Genomic DNA, 15,278 nt, shown 5'->3' with positions numbered 1-15,278 from the left:
ACTGAGCATGAACAAAAAAATACTTCTTATCGAGTCAAATTCAAACAAAATTTCAGTTCTTATTTCTTAACGAATAAACACAAACTAAACTCGAGCCGAACTCAAGCACAAAAAAATCCAACTCAGTTCCAAACTTCCAAAAATTCATCACCCTATGACAGGGAATCAAGTTTATACCTCAAAATCCAAGGAAAATCGATGTGTGCTCATCGTTACAGTATGAGGTTGGGTGTCTGAGACTAAGTCCTTTTTATTCCTTTTCAATAAAACGACGTCCTGACCTCATCGTCTACTGTCTGTAATGTCTACCCACAGGACATCGTCGATAACATGCTTTCTTTTAGGGACTTTAGCACAGCTTTGCAGGCTAGTTTTTTGGCTGTTTTCTTGTCTGCTTCACAGCATGTCTCTCTATGCAATACCCCGTTCGCGTCAACCTCCACCGTAGCGTGCGCCACGCCGTTTTTATACGAAACTACCGGCTTCATCAGAACATAATGCTCTCGTTGACATACTTCGCTCAATTCCCTCACTGGATGGAGCTTCACTGTCTCCGGAGACACCAGCGGCTCAAGAAGAGGCCGCATACATTCGAAAACCACTTCCTTATTGTACCCCGAGTCGACATATATGGCCCCGGCTAGAGATTCTATTACGTCGCCCAGCACCTGTATGAATTAGTGCAGCAAAGAAAGATCGATACAGTTACTTTTACTAAATGCAGAAAGATGGCACCAGTAGCAAGTTTACAGGGGTGTGTTTGGTTGGGGGGATTTTTCCGAAAATCTACTATTCTATCAAATTTCTTTCCTTAAAAAACATCAAATTAAACACCTATTTTTTATTTTTTTATATTATACTTTCTTCGTTCCAAAACAATATTGACATTTGGGATGAGCATCGGAATTAAGAATAATAGTATTACATTAATAGGTGTAAAAATGTTTCTACAAGACCAAAATACCCCTACTTTATCAAAAAAAAAAGAGGATAGTTTTGTAAAAAAGTAGAGCTAGTTACCAAAAATAAAAATAGGACTATTGTTTTGGGAAGACAAAACGAGACTATTATTTTGGGACAGATGGAGGACTAACAATAAATTTACATTCAAAACATCACGTCTAACACCTATTTATATCATATCATATGACTATTCCAATTTTAAATATTTATTATTCAAATCTCAATTCAAAATTCAAACATTTGTAAGTGTGGGTACCTTTGGGAAAGTTGTCTCCGATTCCCACCCGAAAGTTGAGGCCATGCCGGATTCCTTGAACTTTCTTACAGAGTGGACTATTTGCTTGTGAAGCACCTGGGAAGTGTGGAGTACATGCTTGTACAGCCCGGCCTTGATTGCCGATAGAGCGTAACACTCATTATTCACTGATGCAGATCTTAGATCGGTCAGTAATCCGGGAGAGAGGTTGGGGTACTTGTAGTAGAGATGCTTAGTGATCAGATAATCTAGCACCGCATCCCCGAGAAATTCCAGGCGCTGAACAACAGAAAACTCTCATGAAGCACGACAAAATAAAATTCAAACTCTCTGATGAAGCTTCAAGTTAAACACTGTAATTCAATATATTCCCTTTTACATCGATACAGATGCATATACACAATAATTCAATTTAGGAGTGGGCACGTTGTAGTTATTTACAAATATGCAGGTATTTGATATCCCAATCAAATCGAACAAATACGTAAAACCGCGAACCATATTCGAACCGAAAATTTGATTAATCAAAAATATTTGCGATATTTGCAAATAATTCAAACCGAACAAAAATTACGAAAAATTACATTAAAAAATAATTAAAATTCTAATTAAATAAAAAATATATTAGCAAATATCCGAACCAAATATAATTATTAAAAAATCGAAACCGAACCAAACTGCACAAGTATTAAATATGCAGTATTTGTATTCAAATCGAAACTGAAAATTCAATTCGATTCAGTTCCGTTCAGCGGTTCGGTTCGGTTCAATTTTTTGGTCCACCCCTATAATTCATCATACTAAATGGATATTAATAAAAACTATTTTGCTAAATCAGTTACCTGGTAACATCCTGGAATTTCGGGTAGCATATAGGAGCCATGTGTTAAGGCCTCAACCAGGAGAGAAGCATCTCGAAAAGTGTAGTTTAAGAGAGACTGAAAATATCCGATATTGACATGCACCTCTGGCTTCACTGCAAAGTTCCTTGTATAAGGTATACCAACAGAGTCGATTTCAATGCCAAGCCATACCATAAATGATAAAGCTGCAGCTTCACCCCCTGTGCTGAGGTAAGCACCAATTAGTGCTTCAACTACGTCTGCTATAATCTTGCTTTTAAGTTTCCTGATTCTCCCAACTCCAAATCTTGTAGATGAAATAACCTCTTCACCTAGAATATGATCGGCACAATTAGAGCCAGGTATTATCCATGCTTTTGGATCAAATGGTTCATTGCGTACAAAGCCCTAAGATTAAGAAGAAACACGCATCACATTAACAATTTTTTGGAAGGTGAAGAAAACTACAGAGTATTCATTAGTCAAACGTCGGTTTGCATAGAAAAAGCCAATGAAGGTTCTTCATTACCGTGATTTTGCGGTCACATCCCAACTTGCACAATGTGGCATTGCAGATTATTCTCTCTCGTTTTGCACTAAGAAGTCCCTCATGCCTATTTTGAAACACTTGAAATAATTGTTTTGTAGCAACGTATTTCAGAAAAGAGTCACCAAGTGTCTCCAAAGATTCCAAATGTATTTTTTCTTGACATTTCTTCGTAGTGATTGCCTCCAAAACCTAACAACACAAATGCATTAGCATGAAAACTACAAAAAAAAAAGCATCAATATGCTTGCATAACTTACTTCAGAATACCTTTTTAACAATATGGCATTTGAGTGGTCATGCAACTAGAATCTACCGAGAGAGAGGAAGAGAGAGAGAGGGGGGGGGGGAGAAGAAGAAGATTTGTGTTCTGAAAAGTATCTCATGTCATTTGTAGCCAAAAAGGGTACCTTGACAGTAGGAACGACAACATTTTGACCACACGGATCCAAATGCATAGTTTTCAAGTTGTAAGCCATAAGCAGTGACTGAATACGATGCATAACGGATGGAAGGAATGAGAAAGTATAGAACGTAGAAACAGATACAGGCGCCATGATGATCGAACAAAGTTCAGGTGGTAATTCATAGGAATTGGTGCTCGATTCTACACAGAAAAAGGAAAGGACATTAGCAAAATGATTGAAGCATAGACTAGAGATATATGGTGCAAATAGTAAGACCTGGATGGGTGGTAATAATCACCTAAATCAGTTGTGTTATATACGATTACATACGAATTAACAGAAATAATAAACATAGAATTACTAGGTAAATATTCACACGTAATTAAGGAGACCATAAATAAAAACATTATAGCCTATCGCATAACTTGGAACCTTAAAAAGAAGATTGTATAACACATGGAAAAGAACACAAGCTCACAAATGTTAGTTAAGTGATGATATGGATCAAGTTTCATTTCGAACAACTCATATCCATCCACAAGGTAAGAAACAGAAAAACGATGGATACACAGGATCCCATGAGCACATAATTCCCTTTGACAGTCATGGTGTATGATTGTGATTTTATGTTAAAACATACTCAAAAGATAGATATCTACTATCAAACCTTTCTTGGTTGGAGTTCTACATCTGTGAAGGTAGTTTTGCACATTAAAAATGCGCTTCGCATGAAGAAGGAACTCTCCCTCAAATTGCAAGCTGATACCATGTCTGCAAGAAATATATTAAGCATCAGTATGTAAAGATAGGGCAGCAGAGCTGTGTAAACATATAGACACAGACCTTTGCTCATAATATCTTTTATATGTAAGTCTAGTTCCGTCTTCAAGTGTAAAATTTGTGTTACCATCAATGCCATCCAAAGTTCCAGTAACACAATACAGATAATCATTATGAGGTGTACGGACTAACGACTTCTCTAAATGGCAGCAACACACCAAACTATCCTTAGTGTGTACGTAATGGCCATGACCTCTAGTTGAAAAACAATGAGTATGTTCATCCCAGAAAGTATTTTCTGGGTATAACACAGCATTGATGGATTTCCAGTCCATATTTACAGTTCCATTTAAGTGTAGAGCTGGAAGAAGAAGATAATCAAATATTGCAGAGCCATCTCTCTTTGAGAACTTATCCATTTCTTCACTAAGCTTATTTAGGTTATGATCAAGAAGAATTTTGAAAATAGTCAGCTGGAAGCGTTGACACCGAGAAACCTGCAATTAAATTTTAAGAAAACAACTAAATTTTGCAAATTATATACTACATCAGCTATTGGAAAGCAAATATGCTATAGTATAGAAATTTTGGTGTACCAGCACGGAACTCAGCATCACATATCCAATATATTTTATGTGCACTGTAAGACTCCCCCTATCGATATCAAAATCAAGGCTCAAACCCTCGAGATCAGTGGGTAGCTTTGTGCGGACAACCAACAAGATGTCTTGAAGATTGACATCATATTGGCAGTTGGACTTTAGCTCAAGTAAATAGCAGTGATACAGTGTTTCAGACTTGTTGTCACAAGAACCAAGCAGTTCTGGAGGGAAGTATTTTGAATGTTCGTCATGATAGTCTATTGCTGCAAAAACAATCATTATTACAAAGTAGAAACGAAAAAGCCCATTTGGTGTTATGTATTTCACTTTCAAGAATCACATGGAATAATTAAAGAAATTAGAACATGAAGGGTCAAAAGTACCACAATACTGAGCATCCCTTTCTTCCTCCACAATATCTGGTACAAGATAATCTGTCAGGGCACCAACTTTGTGAAGTTCCTTGCAAGCTTCCAGGCATACAAGTGGCTTTAGAAATTTGGTGCTTCCTTGGACAGCAACAGTTTGGATAGGGCAGTTATTTGGAAGGTGTAATGTGCAGCTTTCCAGCTCCTTATTATAGGAAAACCGTGGATGAGGTTTGAAATATCTGATGCTCAATGTAAAATAATCGGAGGAAAAAGGAATCAGTAAATATTAAATATACGCCTAAATACAACTATGAAACAGTGAAAATTGCAAGTCCAGAGAACAAACCCGTCTGAAGGCAGCCGTGAGCAATAATAGTACAGCAGCGACACACTAGAACTCAGTGTAACAATTGCTTTGGTGCTTTCAACTTCGTACCATGGCTCACCATGCATTTCATCACCAAGTGGTTCACAAGGAACATCATAATGTTCCACACACTCTCTCCGCATGATATCTACACCACTCAAATAGCTCTCCACACGAGCCCGAGCCGGACCATCACCACTATGATATGCAGCAAAACAATGGGAAATAAAATTGTATGGTCATTTGAAAATTCACTTATCTTCGTTGGCTTGTAAAATGTAAAAAGAAAAAAATAATTATAATAATAGCAATCCCATTCATATTCTACATGTAGGTAAATGAATGTTGAACAATTATGTAACAGCTATAAAATCCTCCGGAAGTACATTTCAAATGCAAATTGAAAAGCAAAACTGCCCAGAAAACATGAATAAGAGGTTTTCTCAGCTTTTACATCTAATAGGATTGCAGCTCACCTTTTCACCATTAATACAAAATCTGAGTTCTGCATTCGAGCACGACCACGGGACTGAATAAAGCTACATAGATTTGCAGAAGCATCGAATCGAATAACAAGATTGCAACTTTGCACATCTAAACCTTCTTCCAACAAGGAGGTTGAAACGATGATGTTTACCTGTTGAAAAATGCACATTAGATATAAGTCATAAAAGGAAGTTTCAAAGAATAGTCATGAACCAAAGGTACAAATCACCTTCCCATTTCGAAATTTATCAATAATTGCATTTTGTTCCTTTCTACTTTGAGAACGCAGCTTACTTGTGTTTCCTGCTGTGTACTCTGTGGTCCAACCACATATATTTGGGAGTAACTCGTTTAGAAAACATTTAAGTACAATTGAAGTCACTATCCTCTGAACAAATATTATGCACCTCAAATCAGATGCTTCCCTGTAAGAGCATCATAAGTGTATATTTTACTCAAACAAACTAACATAAGATAAGATGATGAAAGTAAACTTGAACATGACATGTAAACCATAAGAGGAAGAAGATATATATATATTTTTTATTTTTTTTTTGAAAAATAAAGAAGGTTTGCATTTTGATTAAGTCTGAATTTCAAAGTCAATGAAAACCAAAAATACTTGCGTCCCCATTATAAATGAAGAAACTATACAGATGAAACAGGAAAAAATGGCATTTTGCCTAAAGAGCAAGAGAATTCAAAGTTCCAATTAAGAACAGTAACTGGGACAAATACATAATGCAAGAAGATGCAAACAAATTTCTAAAACCTTCTGTTTTGAAGAAATATTCACCATATTAGTACTTCAACAGTCATACACTGTTGCAGTAAACAAGCACATAATCAGCCCATTATATAGCACAATAACTGTGTGATATACACAGTAAATACTTGTACTTCTCCCACTCCAAATAGCAATTATTATATATTAATTCCATTATGAAATCTCACATCTTTTTCCCTCCCACATTGAAAGCAGACAACAAAACAAAACAGAAGGTTTTTGAAATTTTTTTGCATCTTCTTACATTAATAAAGAGAATTTATTCAAGGATTTATGATAGTTTCCATGTGTCTGACGGTTTTCCCAAATTTAATATGCATCTATACCAATCTGCAGACCTGTACTCAAGAAGAATCTCAATGAGACACATCACTTTGGATGTAAGATACCCTGCACTCATGTTATGCATTAAATCCTGACAGCTTGACCAGTGTGAACCTACAGGTAGAGAGCAAAGCCAAAGGGGCCTTCAAACCATGGATAATGCATAAAAGTATCCCCATTTACAAAATAGACAAAAAGTACCTGATGCAATACATTGAGAAAAGGCCTTGACTGCATCTGAACTGAAAGCTCTAAGAACTCTCTCAACAGATATGTCCATCTTATCCCATAAAAACACATCTTCTTGACGAGAGTAGACCTCCGCCGCCTGTTATAACAAAAGAAAACATATTACCCATTTACACACATGTGTATGTAACATGTATTACATACATATTGGATTTCATACTTTCATGGCTAACCAAATGCCTAGCTCTGTTGAACAATACATTAAAGTAGACCAAAGCTGGTGTAATTTTTTTCGTGCTGCTTCAGCATCAGATTCTGAAATATCCAGTGCACTGATAGAAAGGCGATGCTGAAAAACAGTATCAACACATTAAGAACTTGGAATTGGTAAACATCTTCCAGGAAAATGGAAGCTTAAACGAAATTTTGAAAACGAAATAATATCTCCAGCATCATCAAATTTGAAGTGGGTAATAAAATTGATCATTATCTTCAAGAATGATTGTCCATATATGTACAGCCATCATAAAGCTCCCATTACATATGTTAGGGAGAGTAATTAATGAAAAGAAAAACTTTTAAAATATAACATCAAATTTACTATATTCACACAACAGAAAAAGGAAAATCAACTTCAGAGATGAGTGCTGACATTTAAACAAGGGCATTATATCAGAGTAAAGTTCTGGAAAATAATACGTTACATGTACCTTAGATAGCAAATTATTCAACTCATATAGACATGCATGAGTCATCTGAGAAATATCTACATGATTGTATTCCTTCAATTTTGCGGTTGAATTTGGAACATGCTGAGCTATGACCTCATTAGACTCACATGTGTAGACCTTCATTTGAAAGAAAAAATGTAGATTAGTTACAAATGGATCAATTCAGCATGCAACGGAAGGCATTAGGGTCAAGCAAAGAGAAAGTAACAGGGCATAATCCAAGGATGCATATAATAACATAGAAAATTAAATGGCTGGTTAAAAAAGCCATAAGTCAACTTCTGTTTCTATTCAACTTCAATCATTGAAGTTATTCCAGCAGAACTACAACAAAGAGTAAGATTTTTAAAAAATAAAATAAATAAACTAAATGTTTTTAAAACACCACAATCGAGTTTTTTCTTAAAAAACAAAATTAGTATAATATTGTACAAAGAAATCATCCAGAATTCCTGTAAGAGGATATTACAATATGGTGTACATTCGAAAACAAAATCTCATCATATGCAAGACTACTTTTGCATTCCAAAAAGCCCAACAAACAAGGAATTAGACTTCCCATTGAAAATCTACAAAAATATAATAACCTTTGAATTCATAAGATTTTCAAGTTCACTAATTTGCTTCCAGTAGGCTGCCGATGAATTTGAGGCTGCACAGAGAAGCAGTTCTCTGGTAAAATCAGTAATAAGAAAGGGGGCAACTAACTTATTAAAATGAAATTACTCAATAAGTATAATCATAAACACCTTTAGCCTTTATTGGGGAAGCAGTCATCCCAAATATTCTAGGAAGCTGTGGAGTACTTGATGCCAACTCCCGATGATAAAATTCCTGCAAGATTTTGTTCCTTTTAATTAGAACATATCCCTTGAATATTTGAAATGTATAACTCTGATATCTTAGATATAAATAGCCAAGTCAACAACTTTACAAAAACAATAAAATTAAAATAGGAAAATTGACAGACAGATGAAAATAAATTTCTCCCACCTATTGAGCCATCCAAATGTTACCAATAAACAGATTAATATTAAATACAAATTAGGCAAGTTGGGACTAAAAACCCATTTGGGATTGAGGGATGACCATGCAAATGCAAATATAATGTGTATATGCAAATTACAAGCAGTGAGAAAAGTTGAGTCTTTTTTTTCACATATAAAGTAAAAATATTTTACCGTCATTATGCAAGCATACGGGTGCTTGCCTCTCGCATTGTGACACTCATCGAATATCAAAACCTTTATCTGCTCGAGTCCCAAGAACTTGTGCCTCAAAGCATTGAGCAATATTTGAGGAGTCATGACAAGCACCTACAACATGCACACTTCATCAAGGCAATGAATGCACACAGGCACTTTTTCAGAGGCTTATAAAGTACTCGACGCCAGAATAATATAGTATTATGACACATATTTAGGACAGCAGAATGGAAATCTGATAACAGCATACGTATTGAAGAGGAAAGAACATTGTAAAAATCCACCTGTACTAGAATATAGGAAATAATTCTTGTGTTACGTCTAAAGCATCCATTTTAAACGTGTTCAGTAATACAAATCATGCAAAAATGTTGTAATTCATGCTGAAGTTTAATTCTTTGGCAATGGAAACTTAATTCCATCGTAGGCTTATGTATAGAGATTAGAGAAATTATCAGAACAAAAAAAAAAAAAAAAAAAGAGAAAAGGCAGTTTTATTAGTATTGCTGTCGTGTATCCAGAGTCGAACAAATTAAGAAATTACATTGGAATACTTATATAACACAAGATATTGCAAATATATCTTTAAATGCAAAAGACCTAAGTTGAGAACACCATTATATTTTTTTCATTATTCATATTATGAAATGTGTACTTGGTTGTTAACTTCACAACAAGGTATAATGCCATTAACAACTCAAAATCCCCCTGTCAAATAACAAAAACTATCAACTTCTATTTGAGAAATACATAATATAGCTAATGAAGCACATACAGTGTTGAATAACCACAGAAGATAAACAAACACACCTCGTGTTGGTCCACCTCATGCTTCCACATGGCTGCATTCCAAAAGTCGACACCCAACTCACCATAATAGTGGCCCACTCTCAAATCAGTATGGACAGACACTGCTTCACCTTGCTACAGTCATGTAAACACAGCATGGTACAATGATATTACTATCAAACTTAAACTACTTTACAACACATTCCAGAGCTATCAGTCAGAAAATTACCATTATTACATATAAGAAGATTGCCAAAAAGGATTGCAATGTCAAAATTGAAGTAAATTACAAATAAACAAGAACTATAAACACAATGAAAAGTAGTAAGTTAAGCTGCTCTGTACATCCGAATTGAAAAAATAAATGCAAACTAAAATTCAACATACTTGGGTTACCAGAACAACAGTAGGGACCAAAAAAACAGCAATGTGGGGTGAAGGCTTTCGGAGAAGATGAGCATAACTTCGAAGAAGCATGATTGCTATTAGAGTCTTCCCAGTTCCGGTCTCAAAGAAAACAACCGTATTCTGTTCCAGTGCTTTCTCTAGAGCTTCCAATTGATAACTACAATCAGGATAAAAAAGAGCATGAGCTCATTAGTATGCTTAGGATATGAGTGTGTGGATTGCTTCAGCAAGCTTCAAAGTTGTTGGATCAATTTATTACTTATTAGAAATGCAAGACCATAAATGTATAACAGAAATTATAACTTTCAAAAAAGTCAGACAATGAGACCTCTAGTTCTTCATTGTATATCAATCAATTATTAAGCATCAGAATTTTTTATCTGATGTTTAGAATAAAGCTGGATAAATTATCACCTTCTGGCAAAGGAGACTGGATTTGCAGCAAGTTTATGGCTATCTCCATTCATTGTCACAACAATGGTCTCCCCTGATGATATCTGCTTCCTTTCTTCTCAAACCAAAAATAAAATAAAATAAAATACATCAAGTTTTCCAAAGAATCTACTTCTCAGCGTTAAAACCAATCGTTGTAAATGTACAATAGAAGACAGAGGAAAAAGAGATATTAGTAATAAGCACACAACCATGACTGAAACATGCAATGGGCTAGAAATTCTCAGTAAAACTAAATATACAATTTTCAATTATTTCTGCCTGACTAATAAAGCAACTCAATCGACATGATGATAAAACAAACAAACAGAATGAAAAACAGCTGAAGAACTAAGGCGGGAAACGCATGAACAACATCTACATTCAACCATAACATCGCATAAACAACACATGACACATATTAAGCGACCACCTCAACGAGAACAGTGCAAAACCTAGATAACAAAGCCGATATCCCTTGAGCATAATGCGATTAAACAAACTCAGAGACTCTGCGGAACTTTCGTTGTCACCTGATAGATCAAAAAGCGGACGAAGACGGACTGACTAAACCCACTGCGGCGAATTTATCAGTGTAAGAGAGCGCACGAGTAAGAAAAATATCTGCAGAGCAAAGCAGCAAGCAGTTAGTCATTTGAAAACCAAATTTTACAGGAAAAATGAAAAGAGCGTTGCGACATACCGTCAGTAGCGTCCTTGAAAAGTTTCCAGATGCTATAAGTTGGTTCAGAGTGGCGATGGAAGCGTAGATTGAGTGAGAGGATCTTCCGTGGCGTATACATTTTGAATTTCGATCGCCATTTTCACGGTTGTCCTTTGCTCCGGTGGTCAGTGGTGTCGTCTTCGCTCTCTCTCTCTCTCTGCTACGCTCGGCGGTGGGCGGGGTGGGGCGGGGCGGGCGAAATGAATTTAGACTGAATTATATGTATGTGAAGAATATTTGACTGTCAGGCGGTGTTTGTATGTGTAACTGTGTATATATTTATTTGTTTATTTATTTCTGAATTTGTATTTATTACGATGGAAAGGATTTCCATATGCCTTTTTAGGATGAAAATTTTAAATAGTATTATATAAATAAATATTAATATTATATATTAAATATAAAATTAATTATTATAAATAATAAAAAAATAAATATTTGATTTGATGTATATTTAGGGTGTGTTTGTTTGGAGGTTTGGATTTTGGATTGAGATTTGAATAGTAAAAATTTTGAATTTAAATAGTTCTATGATGCTATATAAATAGGTGTTGATGTGATGTTTTGAATGTAAAATTGATTTTTAGTATAATATAAAAAATAAAAAAATAGGTGTTTGATTTGATGTTTTTGGAAGAAAAAAATAAAATAAATAGTGAAAATCCAAATAAATCCCTCAAACAAACACACCCTTAGTATTTTTTCCTTTCTATTATATGGTATATCTAGTTTGATGCATACATTGTATCAGTTTGATTAGTTAATAATAATTAATTATAATATTATTTTTTATTATATTTTTATGAATTTATTTGTTTAACATTTTGATTTGAATAAATTTTTTATTGGAGTACATAAAATTGTAATGACAATATAAAAAATGATATTCGTCTTGGATGTCCTAGTTACTGTAAATAAGAAAATGTATTAGTGAAAATAATTGATTTATAATATTAATCATTATAAATTAAAATAATTAATTAATTTAATTAAAATTTAAAAAATATCAAATTATAAAATTTAAAATAATGTTAAAATGGGTAATCATTTTAAAAAAAAAAAAAAAAAACTTAGACAAACAAACCCTATATTAAATATACATTAAAATAACAATTAATATACTATGATTAAAATAAATTAAAATGTGTATTTAAATATTTTATATATATAAAATATAAAAGAATAAATGGTGTGTTTATTTGTGAATTTTTGGTTTTAGTTTTAGTTTTGAATAATAAAATTTTGAATTGAAATAATTATTTGATATAATATAAATATGTATTAATGTGATATTTTGAATGTAAAATTAAATTTTAATGTAATTTAATAAATAAAAAACAAATGTTTGATTTGATATTTTTTTATAAAAAAAAATAAGTTAAAATAGTAAAATCAAAATGAAAATTGTACAAGTAAACACACCCAAAATTTTAAATAATACAAATAAATAAATAAAAAAATTTTAATAATTAAGATAAACTAATTTTATGAAAATAGATAAAAATTAAAAATAGATAAAAATATTTTTTTATTAAAAAAAGTTAGAAAATGATTTTTAATGAGTTATATATAATGCTAAAAAATTAATTAAATTGATTTATATCGATTAACTATATTTTGATCAAATATAATACACTAAAAATATAAACATATTAATTAAAATGATAAAAAAATGAATCAATTCAAATTAGGCAAGGGAGTATCATAGTAAAAATAATCAATATCAAAATATCAAAATACTTTTCATTTTAACAAAAATAATTTTTTTTAATCATATTATATATTTTTATTAATTAATAAAATATTATAATTGTTTTTATCTAAAAATTAAATAGATACTTTCTACCGAGGGAGTAAAAAGTACAAAATATAAAATAATTTTTTAAAAAATATTTCTAGAAAACAAAATTACTCCATCCGTCCTAGATATCGTGTCTGCTACATTCTAGATACGGTATTTTAGGAGGGGTATAATTAGTAGATAATTAATAATGTATTAGTGAAAATAATTATCTTATAATATACATAATTATAAATTAAAATTAAAATAACTAATTAATTTAATTAAAATTTTAAAAAAATAATAAAAATTTAAAATGAGATTAAAGTGCGTAATCATTTTCCAAAAAAGGAAAGTGATATGGTATATGGGACGAGCATAAACGGCAACGTGGACATGGCATCGGAGGGAGTAATAAATAGTAAAGTTTTAAAAGATGATCCAAACAAACACAACCTTTAATTCTACTGTATCATATGGTAGGAAATGAAAAGGCATTAATGCTGTCATCACATATTTTTATTCCTGACAAATAAATAATTGGATTAACAAGTGCAGGGATTTAAAATAAATATATAAATAAAGGATTTGTTTGTTTATAATTTAAAATAAATTATTTATTTAAATAATATTTTAATATAATATTTTTATAAAACAAATAGTACTTCATCTGTTTCATAATTATATATTCATTTGTTTTTTACAATAGTTTTAAAAATATTAGTATTATATTGAAATATAGTATGAATAAAATAGAAATGACTAAAATAACCTTATTAATATATATGATATAAAAGTAATGATATTTGTGTAATATATTGTAAATTGTAAGAGTATTTGTAAGATTAGGTAGATAGTACAGTTACTTTGTTTGTATTAAAATAAAAAAAATAATATTATTATGAGACAGAGAAAATATATATTTCGTTAAAAACCGTACAATAAATAATATTAATTTAAAATGAAAATAATAAACCTAAAAATACCTTCCATTAAATCCTCTTTGCCTGATTTTCCATTCTTAGTTCTCTTTAAAATGTTCTAAATTTTATATCTACAATTTTATTATAATTCTATTTAAAATTATTTTTTAAAAAAATATCTAAAAATACTTTCATTATTTTTATTAGAATTTTTTAAAAATAATTAAAAAATAAACAAACAAACATACACACTTATACAAAAGAATCAGTGATGTGTGAGGAGAATTCCAAAAGCACCATTAATATCTCCCTTTAATAGTATTAGACTTCATTGAATTTGTAATATCGATAATATTTTAGAATGTATAAAAATATAAAATATATTACTCTCTTCGTCTCATAATAAACTATTAATGGTATTTTTAATATTAAATATAATGAGATAAATGTAATTTTTAAGGACAAACTGATGAAGTAATATTCAATATAAAATATTAATTTTTATATTATTAAAATAATTTTCATATCTTTTATAAAATATCTTCAAACAAAAATATTAAAAAATATATTATTAATATAAAAATTAATATTTTGAATTAAATTATTATTTTTAATAAAAAAAAGATAAAAAGAGATAGAAGAACAAAATATATTTTAATAAAAATATATATTTTATTTATTAAATAACAGTTCAATACAAAATATTACTTTTTATATTTAATATAAAAAATATTTTAAATTAAAAACACAAAAAGAGGGGAAAGAATGAGGCTTATAAAAGAGTATTATGAACATGTTGAAGCCAAAAATTAAGATATTCCAACCTCATTTGTCAATACCGTGGATGCGGGTTCCGAAAGTACTTCAAAGAGTTTGTGCGTCGTTGGATTGGTAAGCGGCTCCGGTGGGGAATTTGCGCGACTTCGAACTTAAACAACCGATTTCGATATAATTAAACTAGAATCCGTTATAAATATAAATATCTGCTGAAATGATTAAAAAGACAAAGATAAATTATGACATAATTGATAAAACTCCTAAAATTTATAAATAAACTATTGAAATAAAATGATAAACTTTAAGGATAAGATGTGAGGTTTTTCTTCTCTTGTTGTGTTTTGTTTCGCCATATTTACCATAACACAAACAATCGCTCTTAGATTTTAGGGAGAGTGTCGTAGTTATTCTTTCAAACCCCTGAACTCATCACCCACTTTCTCCAATAGCCAAACATGGACTTGAATCATGTCTTCAATGCCTTCTCAGTTCTATTGCTGTTTATCGCTCCACGATTCATTTGTTGCTGACCAGCTTTATAGACGGGTTTTTGTAGAGCCTTTTGTTTTCAAATTTTCTTTATGTTCA

General features: G+C 31.7%; 1 protein-coding gene across 3 annotated transcripts; it reads right to left on the bottom strand.

Moving 5' to 3' along the window:
* Nucleotides 1-11: 11 nt before the first annotated feature.
* LOC127244888 (endoribonuclease Dicer homolog 2) lies at nt 12-11,385 on the bottom strand. Of its 3 annotated transcripts, XM_051265471.1 has the most exons (24): nt 11,190-11,385; nt 11,020-11,110; nt 10,469-10,562; nt 10,034-10,211; nt 9,668-9,781; nt 8,834-8,968; nt 8,402-8,486; nt 8,240-8,304; nt 7,632-7,769; nt 7,142-7,270; nt 6,934-7,060; nt 6,747-6,846; nt 5,851-6,046; nt 5,612-5,772; nt 5,115-5,333; nt 4,781-5,007; nt 4,392-4,660; nt 3,859-4,292; nt 3,683-3,786; nt 3,019-3,215; nt 2,591-2,800; nt 2,062-2,469; nt 1,220-1,498; nt 12-668 (listed from the first exon to the last, which is right to left on the bottom strand). In XM_051265471.1, the coding sequence occupies exons 3-24, from the start codon at nt 10,519-10,521 to the stop codon at nt 306-308; spliced, it is 4,191 nt and encodes a 1,396-aa protein (XP_051121428.1). In that variant the 5' UTR covers nt 10,522-10,562; nt 11,020-11,110; nt 11,190-11,385; the 3' UTR covers nt 12-305. The 3 variants fall into 3 exon arrangements, with proteins under 3 accessions (XP_051121428.1, XP_051121429.1, XP_051121430.1); XM_051265472.1 differs by lacking the exon at nt 7,142-7,270; XM_051265473.1 differs by lacking the exons at nt 8,240-8,304; nt 8,834-8,968; nt 9,668-9,781; ... (2 more) ...; nt 11,020-11,110; nt 11,190-11,385 and having other exon boundaries at nt 8,402-8,474.
* Between the last annotated feature and the right edge of the window lie 3,893 nt (nt 11,386-15,278).

This window comes from Andrographis paniculata, unplaced genomic scaffold (assembly GCF_009805555.1).
Source record: "Andrographis paniculata isolate CXL003 unplaced genomic scaffold, ASM980555v1 Contig21END, whole genome shotgun sequence".
Classification (NCBI taxonomy): domain Eukaryota; kingdom Viridiplantae; phylum Streptophyta; class Magnoliopsida; order Lamiales; family Acanthaceae; genus Andrographis; species Andrographis paniculata.
This window is presented reverse-complemented; position numbering and strand designations above follow the sequence as displayed.